Raw genomic sequence first — 19,476 nt, forward strand, 5'->3', positions numbered from 1 at the left:
ATACTCACGCATTTGTTTGTTTGTCATATGCTGTTTTCAGTGAAAATTTTATGACCTAATTGCAACCATCAAACAATCCGTTTAATTGTGATTAATTGTTTAGCCCGACAGTACATTGCCTGACTTCTTTAAGGCCATTTTAACCAAGTGCATTCAGGACTATGACTTCAAAGTTGCCATTGAAGAGGACCCTGCCCCCCGTCTCCACACTGCACTGGGGGTCCCGCAGCATTTGCAGAACTCCTTGCCTGAGCTCGGGGGAGGCCGTCCGTTTGAAGTCCAGCACCTGAGTGAGGAAGTCCAGCAGCAGCTCTCCGGTCTGGTCTCCTTCAGTGAAACACTCGGTGATGTCCATGTGAGCCTGCAGCTCGTAGCCCTGATAGGGGACACCTCGGGCGTCCAAAAGACTCATGATGTCTGCAGTGGTCACACATTGACAGATTTCATGGCTGCGTAAGATTCCCCACAGCTTCCCCCAGCCACTATCACCTAAAAATGCAATGATGAGGTATTTATTTAACTTTTTTATTCACAATGCTTTTGTTCTAAAATCATCATTAAAGACAACATTTCTTTAAGTCTCTTTAGCTGAGTGTATCTTTGTCGGATGATTTAAGACACAACCTCTCATTATTAAAATAAATGAATTAATGATTCTTCAAGTGTTATATTCTTACTGAATTAAAGGTGTGTGAATACATGGCAGGATTTGTGTATCCACTCACCAGTCACCAAAGCAATAAGAAGTTTTCCTTTCTTGTCGAGGAGGCTCTGAAAGAAGCTGACGGTGGCTCCCGGATCCTTGACAAAGTACAGCATCTGTGGATTCCGCACAGATGATGAGCTGATGACAGGATTCATTCATTTAATTATGTGTGATGTATGGCTATCATAGACATATTATTAACAGAGCGTCATTCCTCACTCCTCCAACAATGACCATGTTTGAGGGGGAAATCATGGCAGATTTACAGAGCTTATGAAGCATGTTCCTAAAAAGGGCATAAGGGCGGGATCTTCACTGTAGACTCGGCCCTTGCGTAACGTTTAGTTCGGTCATAGCCGCGCAGCTCCAATGCAAACAGTCCGGCCCTCATTAGTATACGAGATTTCTAAACATTTTCTTACAAATACCAGCCTGGTCCCTTTAATTCTGCCTAACCCAGCGTTATCATAGGAGCAATATCTAGCTGTAGAAAGTTTAAAAAAAAATAGGGACCAGGCTTTACTGGTGTTTAGAACGTGTCTAAAGTCCAATGCTATGCAATGTAAAACTAGCTATATGGAGGTACTACAGCAATGGCGGCCAATGCCCCTATCGTCGTCGCCGTGAATCTCTGCTACAAGCGGCCATTGATGGCTATGCAACAAAGATCCTCTAATGAGATTTCAGTAAAAGACATGAGGCTTCGTCAACAGACTGTGACCCAGATGTAAATGGTAAATGGACTCAACTTATATAGCTTTTCTACCTTCATCAAGCCGAAAGCGCCTTATGGTAAAGGAACCAGTCACCCACACACTCTCTCATTCATTCACCAATGTACACAGACACTGGAGGCAAGGTGGGTGAAGTGTCTTGCCCAAGGACACAATGACAACGTGGGAGCTGGAACCCCCGACCTTCCGATCACGAGACGACCTGCTCTACCAACTGCGCCAGTCACCCAATGTCACCAGATGTGTCAGAAAAGCATACAGACATGCAGCATGTGAATGAAGTCGGCCTTCTTGGTGATATTCTTCTGTCTCCACTGCTCCTCAAACTCAGACGCTGTCATTTTGTTCCAGGTGAACTTGATGTGCTCCAAATCCGGCTTCTGGCCGACCATCACTGCATCACACAGACAGACTGTCAAGAATTATATTTCATAAATTACATATAAGTAACTTTTATTGACTCCACAGTTTGGTTATTCTACATTTGCTGAATGATTGATTTTATAATTTTTATGCAACTGTGAAGCACTTTGATTTGCCTCGTGGATGAATTGTGCTCTACAAATAAACTTGCCTTGCCTAAATCTCTCAGCGACATGTCCTGAATGTACAAACACTGACCACAGAAATCAGATGTACAGTGATTCATGTCATTTAGGCTTATACCTTTGTACTTGTCGAGTTGCTGGCTGCTGGGATCCACCACCTCATTATCCACTAGCACCCCTGGGTGCTTCTGACACAGCTGAGAGAGCATCTCCAGGTCAATGTTACCTAAATCACAACAAGGCTATTATTACACAGATCACTGACTTGATACACACCAGGCTCCTTTATAAGTGAGATGGACTGAAGACGGAAGCAGCCTGCCACTCTCAAAGAAGATGCTGTGCTACATTTATAGCATAAATGCATTTTATCATCATAATTAGTTTACATGCTTGGAGGAAAGCGTGGTAATGGAGGTTAGCGTAAATTTAAAGACATGGGGACTGTATTTTGCCCAATGATAATATGCAATGGTCAAAGCTGGGATTGAACCTCCAACCTTTCGATTAAGTTCCACCATTGAGACATTCACAGCTGTCATGTTGCTCTTGGTTTTTCTGATGTTGATGTTGACAGTGACACTGAACAAAATTAATTTATAGCAAGATACTGATGTGGACAGCTGCTGAATCTCTCAGATCAGAGTTTCAAGTGTTTCTGATGTTTTTGATGGTTTTTGATATCCATTAGAGACTGTGTAACATCTCTGTGATGTGGGAGGTGGATTGTTCAAGAAGAAGTGTATGCACTACATTGTATCCGCTCTGCAGCAAAATATTGATGACAGACTGTGGGGTCAGACTAAACATGGTTACAAATATGACACATACTGCAGCTGAAGGTAGAGATTAATACAGAAAATGGGCATACACTTAATGCAGCTGTTAAGTACAATAAAAGGCAAAGGGTTTTACTGTTAAAGCCACAAATAACATTATCTCAGAATACGTGCACACCTTAAAGGGGGGGTATTATGCAAAATCGACTTTTTCAAGCTTTACATCATGTTATTATGTCATTCCCTCATTAAAAACATGCCTGAAGTGTTGCCTTGGAACATTCACGTATTTTTGACTAATCTGTAAAAACTCTGATGGCGGCCATTTTAGGGAAAGGGTTGGCCTGAGTCCTCCTAGGAACGCCCCAACCTCCTGGAGACGCCTCCGAGCTTTCGTCACCAGCCCAGTAACCAATCACTGCTCCTCAGCAGAACCCCCTCCCCACTATAAAGCCGTGTTACTGAAGTTAATGAGACAAAGTGCCTACCTTACCTTCTCCACTTCCAACACCAATGACATTTAGCTGTGACTTTCCGTTGCCAACACTGAGAGCAGACAATAATTACAGGTCTTTTCAGTAAAATACTTCAAAGTGGACTGTATGACATGTTCTGAAGGAGAGACACAAAGTGATGGAGCCTTTGAGTGTTTTGAAAAGCACCAAAAATGTTTGTATTATTACAACTATTAATATCAACGTTTTCCCTTGTAATTTTTGTCTTACAGCGTGTTACCTGGACAGTATGTCGGGCAGGGTGTTGTGGATGAAGTCCCTCATACACTGATGTTCCCCGGAGCGCTCCAGATACAGGTTAAAGGATTTTTGGTATCTGTCATCGTCATCAATCAGGCACTTGAGCGGAGAAGTCATGGTGCGAGCCTGACAACAAGATTTACAAGCAATATGACATCATGTTCAGCGCCAAAGTTCAATTGCTTGGGTTTCAAAGAAGTATCAATGTGAGAGTAACACTTTAGAATATAGCCGGGTAACTCCTAGGTAGCTACTGCGGTACTTACAGAGTTAATTATTAGGTACTACTTACAGTGGTACGCTTATAGGTATCTACAGTGGTACTTCATAGTGAACTTCAGTAGTAATTTCTTAATACTTAAAGTGGTAGTTTCTATGTAATAACAATGTAAGATATGTCCTGGTAACTAATGGGTATTTAGAATTGAAACTACCAGATATCTAAAGTGGTACTAGGTACTTTTAGTGGTATGTCCAAAAAAAGAAAGAAAGTGGAAAGCCGACAAAGCATGTGGCTAATTACCATAGGCTATATGTAAACATAGATGCACCGCTTTTACGCAGTGATTCCTGATCTTTCAACAGTTTCACTCTAACAAATAATAATTATAAAGTAACAGCAAGTCATTAGAGTCATTGGCCTCAAGTCCAAGCTAAACCAACTCACTGGCCATATTGTAACGCGAGACAAAGCTGGCAAATCCATAAACTTACCAGTTGCTTACCCGTTACCGTGTGTGTGTGAGAGAGAGAGAGAGAGAGAGAGAGAGAGAGAGAGAGAGAGAGAGAGAGAGAGAGGTGAAGTGAGATGAGGCCAGCTCCCAGCCAGTTTCTATACCCCCAGCGGTAGACCTACTTACGGATTACAAAACATCATAACTTTGTCACCCACCTTTCTATACGCTTCTGAGGATTCCAAACTCGTCTATTTCTTTGCTGTTTTTGCCTCTGTGGTTGCAAAACGCAGGTCAACACTACTGACGTTCTCCTTCTACTGTTACAACCCGAGTTTATGTAACGGGAGGGGTTTGTCAGCCCTTCAAACCCGCCTATAAAAGGGCGTTAGGGTAATGTGAAACAGCGGGCAATGTGAGACACCCCCTGTATCTAGGCTATAGAACACAGCATGGTCATTTTGATGGTCCTTATGGTCCAGTAAACTGCTTCAGCTTTGTCTTCTGGCCTCTAGAGTTTGATGTTGGAAAGAGAGCAATCCGAGACTACATAAACTGGCTAAAGAACAACCTGTAGAAGTCTGTCCATACACCTCCATGACAGGGCAGCACCAGGACCAGAGGTTGATTTTAAGACACAATGGATCAGAGATGAAAGATTATGAATGTTTATCCACTTTTACAATGATCCAGTCTTGTTTTGCTTTTTTTTTTTTAATACTATGGTGACAGGGCTCATATTTGTTGTGATAAGTCAGGGGCCTCTGAAGATTTTCACATTTACCTCGTCCTTGTCTCATACTTCAGTAATTGATACTTAGGCAGAGTACACCCTGAACACAAAGAAAGAAAAAATATGTTGCTTGCATTTAATACTTTTTAATATTATATTTATTTATATTTTATATATTTGCAGATTGTGTTCAGTGTGTTCACGAGTCAGTCATTTGCTGCAAATACAGAAAATGCATCGATAGAAAAGTGACTCGATGTGAGTTCTTTCGAGCTGGCACTTATCAAGCCTGACTCAACAAGCTTATGTAGAAATAATGAAGAAAGACATTTCATCATTTTTGAGGAACTACTGAAAGAGGTGGAGCTTCGGGAGGCTTCAGAGAAAGTTGGAGACCCCTGTGTGTTGATTTTATAAATAAAAAAGGAGGGAAAAAAGCATTGACTCTCATTTATTTTTGTTTGTTTTAAAAACTCCAAACATGAAATGTGCTCTTTGTAAAGCTTTATTCTTTGAGATTGGCCCTTATGTTGCAAAAGTTGTGCGACCAGTGATTTTACTCAAACCGTTTCTCTTACAAACATGTTTCCTCCAGAACTCCATCAGGGTTTTAACATGAGCTCTACCCACACAACATAATCCATGTTAGGGTCAAAGTACTGCTCAGGACTGGTTGTAGTACTCTTTATATTTAAATGTATTCAAAAAAAAAAAAGATCTGGCGCCTAAAGGGTTAATAAGAGTTTCCAGTTTCCTGATATGAGCAGGCGTGAGTTGCAGCTTGTCAGTGGTCAAGACTACTGAGCCAAGACTATCACTGAAAATGCAACGGTTTCCATTGATCATAACTTTGTTATTAACAGTCTCTTTGGCTTATTACATCTACACGCCTTTACCTGATGCCTTACAGGAGCAATGGAAACTAATGTTGCTGGATGCAAGTTTTCGGACTATAACATATACTGTAAGTTTCTTTTACCTGCGAAATAATAAACGCATGAGCTATTGCAACAAGTATAGAGTTTTACCTTTATAATCTCTTTTACTGTATGGGGAAGCAGGAATGACACATATGCAGTCTGCCACATTGGATTTTACGTTAAACTGGCTACAACATGCATAGATTACTTGGAATTATGAACCTAATATTGAAGTATTCAGTGACTATTTGTTGTCGAGTACGGTGTCTAGACTGCAAGAGGAAATCTTTGCTTGTCAGGACTTGCATACTGTAAAATTTACATTAAAAGCTAAATCTGCATGACATAGACTGTACACTAGTTTAGGTTCCAGTGCTTGTTGGCAACTGTCTAAACTTAATGAATAACAATCGTGCTTAAAAGGTTGTTTAATTTTATATCACCATAATTGTGAGAAACCTGAATGTGAAGTAGTATGACATTTTCTGTCTCTGGTCACCTTTGGTCCACATGACACACTTGAATGGCACCCATTGAAAAAACACAATCTTAAACTTGGCTGTTTGAAAACAAACGCGCATTATCTGCCAGTGTCCTTGGGCAAGACACTTCACCCCCCTCGCCACGAATGTCTGACACTGGTGTATGAATGAGAGTGTGAATGATGCTACATTTGTCCATAAGGTGGGGCACTCATCTACAAGACTCATGTAATTAGTCAATATTTTGTCTTTTACATTCATAAAAGAGCAATAGGGGGAAAAAATGTATGTACGGTAAATGTTTTACCAAACAAATCAATAAAATAGCACTGGCAAGTTTTTATTTCATTTCTTTATTTGAGTTGTTGGGTTTTCAATTATTATGTGTTATTTTACTTAAATGTTTCATCAAAATTAGGCATTTAAGCTGTTTAAAGATGGCCAAAATTGTGAAGAGAAAGATAACGTTGCAAATCATATACATTACATAAAAAAAGAATAACACAGTGTTGAAATGTGAATTGGTCCATATGGGCAAGGAAAGCTCCATAAGCATTTTATGGTATGTATTTCTTTTCTACAGGCTGCACTGATGCAATGGTTTGGCTTTGGCCACCATATTACATCTACCAGAAAGTACGTTGAGGCTTTGGAGATTACAGATCCAGAGTTTTTCCCTGGAGTGAAAGTGAGTGATGAGACTTTCTCCGGTGTCCCGGTGCGAGTTTATGAAGCGTCAGGGGGAGAGAGAGGTCTGAAGAGAGGACTCCTGTACTTTCATGGAGGAGGATGGGCCTACAGCAGCGCAAGTGAGTGGGGACAGTATTATTGTAAAAATCAATCAACTATGCAGTACAAGATGTTCTCCAAATCACATTTTAACATTCTGCTTTACTTAATTCTCAGAGACAGGGGCTTATGACAAAATGAGCAGGATCTGGTCTGATGAGCTCAATGCTGTGGTGGTCTCTGTGGAGTGAGTGAGCCTTGTTCTGTGTATTTACTACAACACAAGTCTGGGTTTAATTTACTGTTGACAAATATGTTTTAGGTATCGTCTTTACCCAGAAGTGCAGTTCCCTGTGCCGTACTTGGACTGCCTCACCGCAGCAAAGTACTTCCTGTCTTCAGAGGTTTTGTCCAAATACTCCATTGATCCAGAGCGAGTGGCTGTGTCTGGAGACAGCGCTGGGGGAAACCTGGCTGCAGCAGTGGCTCAGGCGGTGTGTACTTTACTCTATAGTTATAGTTACAGTACAGTATTATATTATAAGTACCAAGCTCTGTGTTCACAGATCTCCCAAGACTCCAGTGTGAAAGTAAAGTTCAGCGCTCAGGCTTTGATTTACCCTGCAGTGCAGGCCCTGGACTTCAACACACCGTCCTTTCTCCAAAACCAAAACATGCCAGTGCTGTCTCGGCCCTTCATGGCGCAGTTTTGGATGCAGTATCTGGGAGCAGACCTTTCTTTGATGGGACAGTTTTTATCAAACAACCACAGCTCTCTGCAGCAGCCTGTTCTCACTCCTGAGTTAAGAGCGCGCTATGACTGGACCACGCTGCTCTCTCCAGAGCATCAGAAGAACTACAGGCCGGTTGTAGCGGACGAAGGGTCGGAGGGGATTTTGGAGACAGTCCCCGGGCTGTTGGATGTCCGGGCTTCTCCTCTTCTGGCTAAGTCAGAGGTGTTGTCCAAATGTCCGAAGGCGTACATTATGACGTGTGAGTTTGACGTGTTGAGGGATGATGGTCTGATGTACGCGCGGCGTTTACAGGAGGCTGGAGTCACAGTCACCAGTGCCCACTATGAAGACGGCTTTCACGGCTGCTTCAGCTTTCTCTTCTGGCCTCTGGACTTTGATGTTGGAAAGAGAGCACTCCGAGACTACATAAACTGGCTACAGGACAACCTGTAGAAGTTTGTCCATACACCTCCATGTCAGGGCAACACTTAACCAGGACTCAAGTGCGTTTATGAGATACAATGGATCAGAGACCACTTGCAATAAACTTCTACGATAATTCAGTCTTGTTTTGCTTTTTTAAATACTATGATGATGGAGCTCATATTTGTTGCAATAAGTCGGGGCCTCTAACCTTTTTCACAAAAAATATAATGTTTTCTTTTAATATTTGCAGATTGTGTTCAGTGTGCTCATGAGTCAGTCATTTTCTGCAAATACAGAAAATGCATCAATTTAAAGAAGAACTTTATTTATATAGCGCCTTTCACAGACATAATCACAAAGCGCTTTACATGAGACAATTGTAGCTACAGTTTCCCCTGGGGGAGACTGACAGAAGCGCTGTCGCGACGGCACACATCTGTGCCAACGGTCCCTCTGACCACCACCATACATTCACTCACACACATCATTCATCCTGGCCTAGTGTACATGCTTTTAGTCGTAGGAGAAACCGAAGTACCCAGAGGAAACCTATTCAGACACGGGGAGAACATGCAAACTCCACACAGAAAGGTCCCGTCCAGGTGGGAATCGAACCCTGGAGCTTCTCGCTGTGAAGCTAAAGTGCAAACCACTGTGCTACCGTGCCGACAAATGTGACTCGATGTGAGTTGTTTCGAGATAATCAAGCTTATGTAGAAATCATGTAGAAATACATTTCATCATCTTTGAGGAACTACTGAAAGGCTGGAGCTTTGGGTAGATTCAGAGAAAGGTTGGAGACCCCTGCGTGTTCATTGTAAATTAAAAAGAAGGGAAAAAAAGCATTGACTCTCATTTATTTTTGTTTGTTTGAAACTCCAAACAGAACATGTGCTCTTTGTAAAGCTTTATTCTTTGAGATTAGCCCTTCAGGTGCCAAAGTTGTATGACGAGTGATTTTACTCAAAACAACGTTTCTCTTACAAATATGTTTTCTCCAGAACAGGCGCACAGGAAGACGTTTTCGGTCGGGGGTGCTTGGCATTGAGGAATTTATAGAATTCTATAGATATTATGTAACAAGGCACGGCAGGCTCTGTATTCTCCAGTATTCTATTTTCTGGAGAATTATCTCCAGAAAATATGCTGCACTTTAATTCAAAGAGAAAAGTAACAAGCCAGCAGCAGTTTAGACTGAAGCATCAGTGCTAGAAGTCAAGCTAAAGTTAGCATTTAATGTGTTGTGCAAAAACAACAGACCACAGAAAGGTTTTATATAGTCACAAATCTGATTGGCCAATATGCATTGAAAATAATCAACTGTTTTTTATTATTATTAAAATTATACCTCTCTTCATCTTTCATCCAAACAAGACTTTAGGCTTACAATGTTGTGGACCACAATGAAACAGCAACCAGATATATTTACAAGCCATCATTTTATTGTCATTTCTATTTTTCAAGCTTCACCACCAGGGGGAGCTGCAGCACCTGCCGCACCCCCACTTCCTGCTCCAGAACACCATCAGGGTTTTAACAGGAGCTCTACCCACACAACAAAATCCATTTTAGGGTCAAAGTAATGCTCAGGACTGGTTGTAGTACTATTTATTTTTAAATGTATTGTACAGGTGTCACAGAATATATAAAAAAAAAAATCTGGCACCTAAAGGGTTAATAATTGTAATAATTGTTTCCAGTCCTCACTTGACCTTCAGACTCCTGATATGAGCAAGCGTGAGTTGCAGCGTGTCAGTGGTCAAGACTACTGAGCCAAGACTATCACTGAAAATGCGACGGTTTTCATTGATCATTACTTTGTTATTAACAGTCTCTTTGGCTTATTACATCTACACGCCTTTACCTGATGCCTTACAGGAGCAATGGAAACTAATGTTGCTGGATGCGAGTTTTCGGACTGTAATATACACTGTAAGTTTCTTTTACCTGTGAAATAATTGCATAACGCATGAACTATTGCAACAAGTATAGAGTTTAACCTTTGTAATCTCTTTTACTGTATGGGGGAAGCAGTAATGACACATAAGCAGTCTGCCACATTGGACTTTAGGTTAGGCTACAACATACATAGATTACTTGGACAATTATAAACCTAATGTTGAAGTGTTCAATGACTATTTGTTGCTGAGTACATTACCTAGACTGCAAGAGAAAATCTTTGCTTGTCAGGACTTGCATACTGGAAAATTTACATTAAAAGCTAAATCTGCATGACACACTGTACACCAGTGTTAATTTCGTCGACTAAAATATTTAGTCTTAATTTTAGTCAAAGTGATATTTTTGCGGACTAAAACTAAATTAAAACTTTCTCATGAGACTAAAACTATGACTAAAATGTCCAGATATTTTAGTCGACTAAAATAAGACTAAATAAAAATGAAAAGGAGAGACTAAAATCATCCAAACATCTATTGACCGTCTGAAAAAGCCTCATATCATGTAAATTCACTGCCAAAAGATCAGCTCTGAGCTTTATTCATGTGGTAGAAGCTCCATGAAGTCAAGGACCACGATTAAATATGATTATAATGAATATTATAAATATAAGCCGACTAAATTAGTCTTCATTGTAGTCGACTAAATTGACATGCAATTCTAGTCGACTAAAACTAGACTAAAATTGAAACGTTTTTTTTGACTAAATCTTGACTAAAATTAAATTACATTTTAGTCAAAAGACTAAGACTAAAACTAAAATAAAATATGTTGTCAAAATTAACAGTGCTGTACACCAGTTAAGGTTCGAGTGCTTGTTGGCAACAGTCTAAACTTACTGAATACCAGTTTACCTGTGTGTGCGCGCATGCACCTAATTCAGTATGCATACGTCACATGAAATGTGTCTATTGTGACAAGCAAATAAAATAAGGTCAGGTGTACTTTATTGTCCCAGTTGGGAAGCTAGTCCTTGGCATTCGATGTCGCTGGGGCAAACCATAAGGAGAAGTGAGCGATGGCAGTACCGCACCCGGAGACCCATCTCCAGATGTGGGGCCAGGCTGATGGTCAGAATCACTTGGCTGCAGGATTCACCTATTACACATGTTTTTAGTGGTAGGGGAAACCGGAGTACCCAGAGGAAACCTACGCAAACACTGGGAGAACATGCAAACTCCACACTCCGTAAGCATTTTATGGTATATATATTTCTTTTCTATAGGGCGCACTGATGCAATGGTTTGGCTTTGGCCACTATATTACACCCATCAGAAAGTACGTTGAGGATTTGGAGATTACAGATCCAGAGTTTCTCCCTGGAGTGAAAGTGAGTGACGAGACTTTCTCTGGTGTCCCGGTGCGAGTTTATGAAGCGTCTGAGGGAGAGGGAGATCTGAAAAGAGGAGTCCTGTACTTTCACGGAGGAGGATGGGCCTACGGCAGCGCAAGTGAGTGTGGACGCTACAGTATTATTGTAAAAATCAAATATGTAGTTGTTGTAATAAAGGACTTCAGTAGGAGTGTGCTCCTAGTCCTAAACACATGTTAAGATGTTTTTCTTCATTCTCAGAGAAAGGGTTTTCTGACAAAATGAGCAGGATCTGGTCTGATGAGCTCAACGCTGTGGTGGTCTCTGTGGAGTGAGTGAGCCTTGTTCTGTGTATTTACTACAACACAAGTCTGGGTTTAATTTTATTGCCTTGCCTTTTTGATGTTTTAGGTATCGTCTTTACCCAGAAGTGCAGTTCCCTGTGCCGTACTTGGACTGCCTCACCGCAGCAAAGTACTTCCTGTCTTCAGAGGTTTTGTCCAAATACTCCATTGATCCAGAGCGAGTGGCTGTGTCTGGAGACAGCGCTGGGGGAAACCTGGCTGCAGCAGTGGCTCTGGAGGTGCAGACATCACTCTATAGTTATAGTTATAGTTACAGTACAATATTGTTTTCTAAATACCAAACTGTTCTGTGTTCACAGATCTCCCAAGACTCCAGTGTGAAAGTGAAGTTCAGAGCTCAGGCTTTGATTTACCCTGCAGTGCAGGCCCTGGACTTCAACACACCGTCCTTACTTCAAAACCAAAACATGCCAGTGCTGTCTCGGCCCTTCATGGCGCAGTTTTGGATGCAGTATCTGGGAGCAGACCTTTCTTTGATAAAACAGTTCTTATCAAACAACCACAGCTCTCTGCAGCAGCCTCTTCTCACTCCTGAGTTAAGAGCGCGCTATGACTGGACCACGCTGCTCTCTCCAGAGCATCAGAAGAACTACAGGCCAGTTATAGCGGACGAAGGGTTGGAGGGGATTTTGGAGAAAGTCCCAGGGCTGTTGGATGTCCGGGCTTCTCCTCTTCTGGCTGAGTCAGAGGTGTTGTCCAAATGTCCGAAGGCGTACATTATGACGTGTGAGTTTGATGTGTTGAGGGATGATGGTCTGATGTACGCACAGCGTTTACAGGAGGCTGGAGTCACAGTCACCAGTGCCCACTATGAAGACGGCTTTCACGGCTGCTTCAGCTTTGTCTTCTGGCCTCTGGACTTTGATGTTGGACAAAGAGCACTCCGAGACTACCTAAACTGGCTAAAGGACAACCTGTAGAAGTCTGTTCATACACCTCCATGTCACGGCACTGACATGGAGGCACTTAACCAGGACTAAAGTGTGTTTGTAGGATACAATGGACCAGTAATAAAGATAAAAATCCTCAACTTGCTCCTTTTTGCCTCCAAAATGTAAAGTTGTGTTACATAAGGCACTATACCTGATTTATTTATTTTTTCTCCAAGTAGCGGAACACATTTTGTTCTGTCCTCCTTGAGTATATTGTAAACTCAGACATTTGTGGGGAAAACACTGTGCATCGGATCATAAAGTATTTGTGTCTCTCTGGCTAGTTTTCTAGTATTTCTCTGACAGTGACCCTCAAAAGTGACCCTGCAAGCTGTGAAATGTGCATTTAACCATATCCCTGTGAAGAATGGGGACATTACTAATACCACTAACATTAATTTAGTGGCTTCCTCTTTCATTGCTTGTGATAAAAATAAAAATAAATCAGGTATAGGGCCTTTAATTGTCAAACAATATTCAAAATAATAAAAACCTCTCACAAAAGCGCGTCATACAAAGGCAACATCAGACCCAGCCTTGGCGCAGTATAACTCAACTTATTTATCTGTTCATACGCTTCTCATCTCTGCTGCAACATTATTTGGTCTACCTTTGTGGTCTGGCACGCTGTTTTAGTTACAGATTGATTTCTGGTAGGCCCATGAAAGGAAGTCGGTCAAGGGCTAGGAACTAGGAGGGAACGACCTTCTGCCTCTGTCATTGAAGGCACAATAAAGTTTCTACATGCGCCATATGAAAAATTAAAACCTCGGAATCAAGAACAATAACTGGGCTACCATTAGATGAAAATGAGGACTGTTCTTGTAGCTTTGACCTCGCTTTTAACAGTCTCGTCGGCTTATTACGTCTACTTTCCTTTACCTGACGGGATACAGGAGCCGTGGAAGTTAATGCTTCTGGATGCAACTCATCGAACAGTTTCCTATTTTGTAAGTGAAGCCAGTGTGTTTTATGTCATCAGAGCATATTATTTAGTTATTTAGAGACCTGCTATTTGCAAACTGTGACCATGTGGACTCTGGACTTTTGATTGAATGATAATTAAGCCTATATAATGTAACTTTAGGGAGCTGTCAACTAGCTAAGCTTAAAGTGCCAAAGTGTCTTGGTATTTAAAGACAAAATATAACAATTTGGCCTTTGCCTTTGAGTGTTTTTATTGACAAGAATAGACCAGGGGCGTGTCCACACTGTTTTCATTGGGGCAGCTGAGGGGTGGCACCAGAAGAGTCACGTCTTTATGGCTTTGAGCAAAGTGTTTACTCTTTTTAACTGTTAAATTACTGCAAAGAAATATGGGATTTAGGGTCAATGCAGGACTATTCTTAAGCTTCAAATCAGTTTATCCATATTCAGGCACTTCTTTACTTTTCACTTTTTTCTCTTGTCAATGTAGCCAAACCTTTTCTTTGTTTGTGCACAGGCACTTCTCAAGCAACGTCTTGGCTTTGGTCACTACATTCAGTCCATCCGACAGTTCCGAGAGGTCTTAGATCCTGATTCGGGTCCCGAGTTTCTCCCTGGAGTTAAAGTAAAGGATGAGAATTTCTCTGGTGTCCCGGTGCGAGTTTATGAAGCGTCTGGGGGAGAGGGAAGTCTGAAGAGAGGACTCCTGTATTTTCACGGAGGAGGATGGGCCCTGGGCAGCGCAAGTGAGTGTGGACAGAAGTGCCATTGCAGTGGAACTTGTTTGTTTTTAAGGATTGTTCGTTTAGTTTATTGATTCTAACTTTTGCCGCTACACTTGGTCGAAGTTTGTTTCTGCCCAAATTATTGAATTCAATAGAAGACAATGCATACAAATACAGACCGTAGCTGATTTGTCATCTGTTAATGAATGGCATATGTTTTTCTTTTGATTTTTTTTGCATCAGGGAAAGGTTCCTATGACAAAGTGACCAGGATGATGTCCAAAGATCTTGACGCTGTTGTGGTCTCCGTGGAGTAAGGGCCTTAAATACAATCACAGCCTGTGCTCAGCATAACTTCTATGTCATGTGACAGTCAGTCTATTTTTGTACAGCCAACATTTAGGCTTTATTTCGGGTGATAATTTCCAAAATCATCCTTCCAGGTATCGTCTTTACCCAGAAGTGCAGTTCCCTGTGCCGTACTTGGACTGCCTGGCCGCAGCAAAGTACTTCCTGTCTGCAGAGGTTTTGTCCAAATACTCCATTGATCCAGAGCGAGTGGCTGTATCTGGAGACAGCGCTGGAGGAAACCTGGCTGCAGCAGTGGCTCAGGAGGTGCCGACGTCACTCTATAGCGACAATATTATCATTAAGCATCAAGCTGATCTCTCCTGTGTTCACAGATCTCCCAAGACCCCAGCATGAAAGTAAAGTTCAGAGCTCAGGCTTTGATTTATCCAGCGCTTCAGGCCCTGGACTTCAACACACCTTCTGTTATCCAAAACCAGAAAATACCTGTCCTTTACCGCACATCTCTAGTGAAGTTTTGGATGCAGTACCTGGGAGCAGACCTCTCTTTGATGGAACAGTTCTTATCAAACAACCACAGCTCTCTGCAGCAGCCTCTTCTCACTCCTGAGTTAAGAGCGTGCTATGACTGGACCACACTGCTCTCTCCAGGGCATCAGAAGAACTACAGGCCGGTTGTAGCAGATGAAGGGTTAGAAGGGATTTTGGAGAAGGTCCCAGGGCTGTTGGATGTCCGGGCTTCTCCTCTTCTGGCTGAGTCAGAGGTGTTGTCCAAATGTCCGAAGGCGTACATTATGACGTGTGAGTTTGATGTGTTGAGGGATGATGGTCTGATGTACGCGCAGCGCTTACAGGAGGCTGGAGTCACAGTCACCAGTGCCCACTATGAAGACGGCTTTCACGGCTGCTTCAGCTTTCTCTTCTGGCCTCTGGACTTTGATGTGGGGAAAAGAGCACTCCGAGACTACATAAACTGGCTACAGGACAACCTGTAGTAGCAAGAAAACCTTGATCAAATACAGTGTCGCAGATACTGTTGCATCAGTCAGAAGATTCAATCTAAGGGTGGGCTAAATGAAGGCGGAAGCAGGGCCACAGATAGAGCAGAAAAAACAACAGTCAGACTAGCAATTTCCACAATGGATTATATTTTGTGCACAATAGCCTAAAAGAAAAAAAATGGAAAACCTATAACAGCAGAGGGCACAATTGTTTTGTGCCAACTTTTTAAAGTTGGCTTTTTGAGTATTTCTTTTTACCACCATCGCCATACTCAGGTAATGTGACCAGTTCATATAACAATTGATTCAATTTTGTGAACAGCTGTCACAGGTATGAATTAGAACACATATTTCCTGTTGGATGTGTTTCATCTCAACAGAACCGACCCTCGGGGCCATACTCACAGTTTCCCCAGTGTACAAGACCTGACATGTTCCTCACCACCCACATTGAAAAATGATCATTCACAGCACTGCCCTCTAGTGGCCAATAAAAGGAGCATCAAAGTCTTATTTGGACTGATTGAATAAATTCAAGTCAACGATTAAATTGTGGAGAAAAATATTTAGGCTATTATTTATACAGATCAAGTATTTTCTTTACTTGGGAGAGACCCATTAAGACACGTGCAGAACATCCCTGGAGGGTTCTTGCTGAGAGATGAGTGATAAATAGCAATATGTTTAGAGACCCTCATTGCACAGTGTGGTTCAGACGCCAGAGCATTTCCCTTTTAATATATTTTTGAGTTCTATATAATACTATTAGTGTACTGTAAAGGACCAGTACCTTGACTGAAGTCTTCTCTCCATACTTTGACCACCAGCATTTAATTCTATTCCACCAAGACATACATTTTCTTTTGTTCAGCTCTGACTTCTAACTGCATATTACATCATGCCATTTCTATGCTCTTGTATTCACACAGAGTTTTCCTGTGCGGGGAACACCCTCACTCAGTCACACAGGCTTTAACCTCTTTGGCATCAGTGCATTGTGCTCGTTTAGCATTTTCTCCGTTTCATAAATGAGACAATGGCCAGCTGCAGCCTTAATTTAGGAATTTAGGGAGATTCCGTGACTTTAGTTAGAGAAACACGGGGGGAGTGTCTGGGGAGAGTGTAGGAGTGAAGGGATGAAGGTATGTCGTTAATATCCCGTGGGGTATTCGTTTATACTAGCCTTTAACTGATAACAGGTTTAGTTTTGGGCCAGTGTGCGTCACGGTTCACGGCGGTGCACATGTGTTTCTTCGCTAAAGGAGAGAGCTGTCAAACTCAAGACCATTATGTCATGCCCTACTTTGATGATACTAGAAGCGAGGCAGATTTACTATGGTTGATGTCTTTCATCCACCTTCTCCATTTTTGCCACGCTTTGCTGAGTTGACAGCTTTTACATCACATGTTGCAACTTCTCCACCAGAAACATATGAGGGACTGAAGTATAAATCCACAGAACGAGTGTATAGTTTAGATAACAGATAATAACGATGATTGGGATTTATTTACCATTTTACAAGATTACAGGGCAGATACAGCTCCCCTGGGGTTGACTGAAGGAATCATGGCTGCCAATCCGCACCAGTGGTCTCTCTGTTTGTAGGTGATCCTTGTCTGTGTGGACACTGCCCTCCACAGACAAGGTGGGGAGTGTCTTGCCAAAAGACACAACGTGGTAGCCAGATTCAACCTGCCATCGCTCTACTTGTATGAGATGACTACTGTACCACCAGAGGCATGCCCCAGTACACATATTACGAAACATTTCATAAATATTGGATCTGGTTTGGATCCAATGTTTTTTTAAGCATTCTGTACTAAATTTGGGTGGCACAGTGGTTAGCTCTTGTGCTACATAGCGAGAAGGTATTTTCTGTGTAGAGTTTGCTCCCTGTGCCTCCTTCCTAAGTCGAGAGCAATATCCATTCGTCCTTTTGTCATACATTGTGTCTGTCAAACATACTGCATATACTCAGACATAAATGCTCTCTTTTTATGTACATTTTATTGCTTTGCCTCCTCATCTGCATCTCAAGTTTTGTTTTCATGCATGTAACTCCTCTTCTTTTAACAATCAGAATGTGATGACTTGTGTTAAAGGGACTATACGGAGTTTAATGTTAAAATGTAAGTATTTTCTTCCCCCTACATGTTCCAGCCATGTCCAAAAGTGTTGAATGAGCCCAGATCTATTCACCACAACTGCCTCTAAAATCCTGCTCTGTCACTCAAAAAGTTGTTACTTCGTGTCCAAAGTGCCGTCATGCTCGAGCTTAAAATAGAGACTGCAGTAACGTGCAAGACCTGAGGTGGCAGTAGTGAGCATAAAATTACCAACTTGCATTCGGTCTCTTTAAAGGTTAATAGGTGTTTATACTACTATGTGCCTATTCACATGAAACAAAAACTATTTTCCCAGCACAACTGATTTGAGGGGGGGGGGGGATTCTTACCTGATCAACTCGTTTGGCATCGTTTACCTGTGATTGCAATCTTCAACACCTGAGCTCTGAAACATATCACAACTCTGTAATCTGGTGGGACTTCTATTAACATCTCTGGCCCTGCGAAAAAGAGGACTGCTTATTATCATCCAGCTGGTTTCCTCTGGGTTTACCCCATTGACAATGTCCAATTGTGTAACGCGAGTTCAGTCTATGATCAAACACATGCTTTGACAAGTTGCGATTGAAGTGACTTACATCTTACATTCACACATCTTTTTCCAAAGCTCTTGCGGTTACTTAACAGAAAAAAATGTGTAACACAATGATGCATTACATCTGAAGGCCTCCTATGTTTCCTCTCACACCTTTTAAAAGTTTGTTATTACGATGTGACAGAGGACACACCTCTCTCTCATGGTGTTGTCTTCCTCGCCCCGGGACAGTTTAACGCTCATACTTCCTACTCACTACCTGACAGGCCTGGGAACAAGCTGAGGACTGAACTGGAGACTTGAACTCACGACAGCCTTATTATCGGCGACATTACTTGACGTTTAATATGATGCTGTGTGGTGTCTGAGAGCAGGTTTATATGCCACAATTATCCATATGTCCACAGCTGCTCAAGCACTCATTTCCTATTTGATTTCTGCAAGGGGAAAAAGTAAATCTTGTTTTCAACTTCCCCCTTTTTTTTTCTTTCTTTACTCTACTGTCCAAGTGCAAGCTTTGAGAATTGCGTGCCATAACACAGGTCTCCACAGTGGGAGGCAGCTTTAAGAGAACTCCCTGTTTCCTCACAATGACAATAGACCAAAAGTTAGAGGTCAAATAAAGGCAGATTAGGAATTACTCAGCGTTTTGAATGACTCCCATGAGAAAAAAAAAAAAAAAGCTCTGTACGCCGCTCCAGTGAAATCCTAACAATGTGGGTCATTTGGCACTAATCGTCGCTCCACTCTCAGATCACAGCACAATGGCAGGAAAGAGGCAAAACCGACTTCTAACACAAGTACGGGAGCGAGCAAGAGATGGAGCGCGGAGAGAAAAATGCAGTTTGTGGTCTTAGAAATATTGTTTCATAGGGACTTTCTTTTTCTTCCCAAAAGTGCTCAATCTGCATAAAATGGAGTAGTAGGAGGCTATAAAAGAGTTCCACGCTGTTCGGCTGATATGCAATTCTGTGTTTGCAGTTTGATTTTTTTAATTAATCATTAATTGTACACATTTTGTTACTTTTTCTAAAGACATTTGCCCTTATACAGCAGTGGCAGAA

General features: G+C 41.8%; 4 protein-coding genes across 4 annotated transcripts; 3 read left to right on the forward strand and 1 right to left on the reverse strand.

The window, feature by feature from the left end:
* Nucleotides 1-81: 81 nt before the first annotated feature.
* LOC306975809 (histamine N-methyltransferase-like) lies at nucleotides 82-18,216 on the reverse strand. The gene is made up of 7 exons (XM_079573571.1): nucleotides 18,207-18,216; nucleotides 3,503-3,648; nucleotides 3,261-3,313; nucleotides 2,107-2,214; nucleotides 1,704-1,834; nucleotides 726-819; nucleotides 82-489 (listed from the first exon to the last, which is right to left on the reverse strand). Exons 2-7 carry the CDS (start codon nucleotides 3,637-3,639, stop codon nucleotides 140-142), a joined length of 873 nt encoding a protein of 290 aa, XP_079429697.1. The 5' UTR covers nucleotides 3,640-3,648; nucleotides 18,207-18,216; the 3' UTR covers nucleotides 82-139.
* LOC306975840 (neutral cholesterol ester hydrolase 1-like) lies at nucleotides 5,737-8,321 on the forward strand. The gene is made up of 5 exons (XM_079573614.1): nucleotides 5,737-5,893; nucleotides 6,915-7,140; nucleotides 7,238-7,307; nucleotides 7,383-7,554; nucleotides 7,627-8,321. The coding sequence occupies exons 1-5, from the start codon at nucleotides 5,753-5,755 to the stop codon at nucleotides 8,245-8,247; spliced, it is 1,230 nt and encodes a 409-aa protein (XP_079429740.1). The 5' UTR covers nucleotides 5,737-5,752; the 3' UTR covers nucleotides 8,248-8,321.
* On the forward strand, nucleotides 10,007-12,800 carry LOC306975782 (neutral cholesterol ester hydrolase 1-like). Its single transcript, XM_079573531.1, has 5 exons — nucleotides 10,007-10,152; nucleotides 11,405-11,630; nucleotides 11,753-11,822; nucleotides 11,903-12,074; nucleotides 12,156-12,800. Exons 1-5 carry the CDS (start codon nucleotides 10,012-10,014, stop codon nucleotides 12,774-12,776), a joined length of 1,230 nt encoding a protein of 409 aa, XP_079429657.1. The 5' UTR covers nucleotides 10,007-10,011; the 3' UTR covers nucleotides 12,777-12,800.
* LOC306976295 (neutral cholesterol ester hydrolase 1-like) lies at nucleotides 12,813-15,744 on the forward strand (the record flags this gene model as incomplete). The annotated part of the gene is made up of 5 exons (XM_079574215.1): nucleotides 12,813-12,818; nucleotides 14,233-14,461; nucleotides 14,684-14,753; nucleotides 14,884-15,055; nucleotides 15,124-15,744. The coding sequence occupies 5 exons, from the start codon at nucleotides 12,813-12,815 to the stop codon at nucleotides 15,742-15,744; spliced, it is 1,098 nt and encodes a 365-aa protein (XP_079430341.1).
* Nucleotides 18,217-19,476: the final 1,260 nt, after the last annotated feature.

The sequence above is a fragment of the Gobius niger genome (genome assembly GCF_951799975.1).
Source record: "Gobius niger genome assembly, chromosome: 16".
Taxonomy (NCBI): Eukaryota; Metazoa; Chordata; class Actinopteri; order Gobiiformes; family Gobiidae; genus Gobius; species Gobius niger.

What these genes read in the sequence shown, in the direction of transcription:
- LOC306975809 (XM_079573571.1), bottom strand. Translation starts at nt 3,639, where the DNA reads ATGACTTCTCCGCTCAAGTGCCTGATTGATGACGATGACAGATACCAA. An exon ending in CTGCCCGACATACTGTCCAG is followed by an intron (nt 3,314 to 3,502) that starts GTAACACGCTGT and finishes GTCTGCTCTCAG; the next exon opens with TGTTGGCAACGGAAAGTCAC. An exon ending in GCAACTCGACAAGTACAAAG is followed by an intron (nt 1,835 to 2,106) that starts GTATAAGCCTAA and finishes TGTGTGATGCAG; the next exon opens with TGATGGTCGGCCAGAAGCCG.
- LOC306975840 (XM_079573614.1), top strand. Translation starts at nt 5,753, where the DNA reads ATGCAACGGTTTCCATTGATCATAACTTTGTTATTAACAGTCTCTTTG. An exon ending in GCTGTGGTGGTCTCTGTGGA is followed by an intron (nt 7,308 to 7,382) that starts GTGAGTGAGCCT and finishes AATATGTTTTAG; the next exon opens with GTATCGTCTTTACCCAGAAG. An exon ending in CTGCAGCAGTGGCTCAGGCG is followed by an intron (nt 7,555 to 7,626) that starts GTGTGTACTTTA and finishes CTGTGTTCACAG; the next exon opens with ATCTCCCAAGACTCCAGTGT.
- LOC306975782 (XM_079573531.1), top strand. Translation starts at nt 10,012, where the DNA reads ATGCGACGGTTTTCATTGATCATTACTTTGTTATTAACAGTCTCTTTG. An exon ending in ATGGGCCTACGGCAGCGCAA is followed by an intron (nt 11,631 to 11,752) that starts GTGAGTGTGGAC and finishes CTTCATTCTCAG; the next exon opens with AGAAAGGGTTTTCTGACAAA. An exon ending in CTGCAGCAGTGGCTCTGGAG is followed by an intron (nt 12,075 to 12,155) that starts GTGCAGACATCA and finishes CTGTGTTCACAG; the next exon opens with ATCTCCCAAGACTCCAGTGT.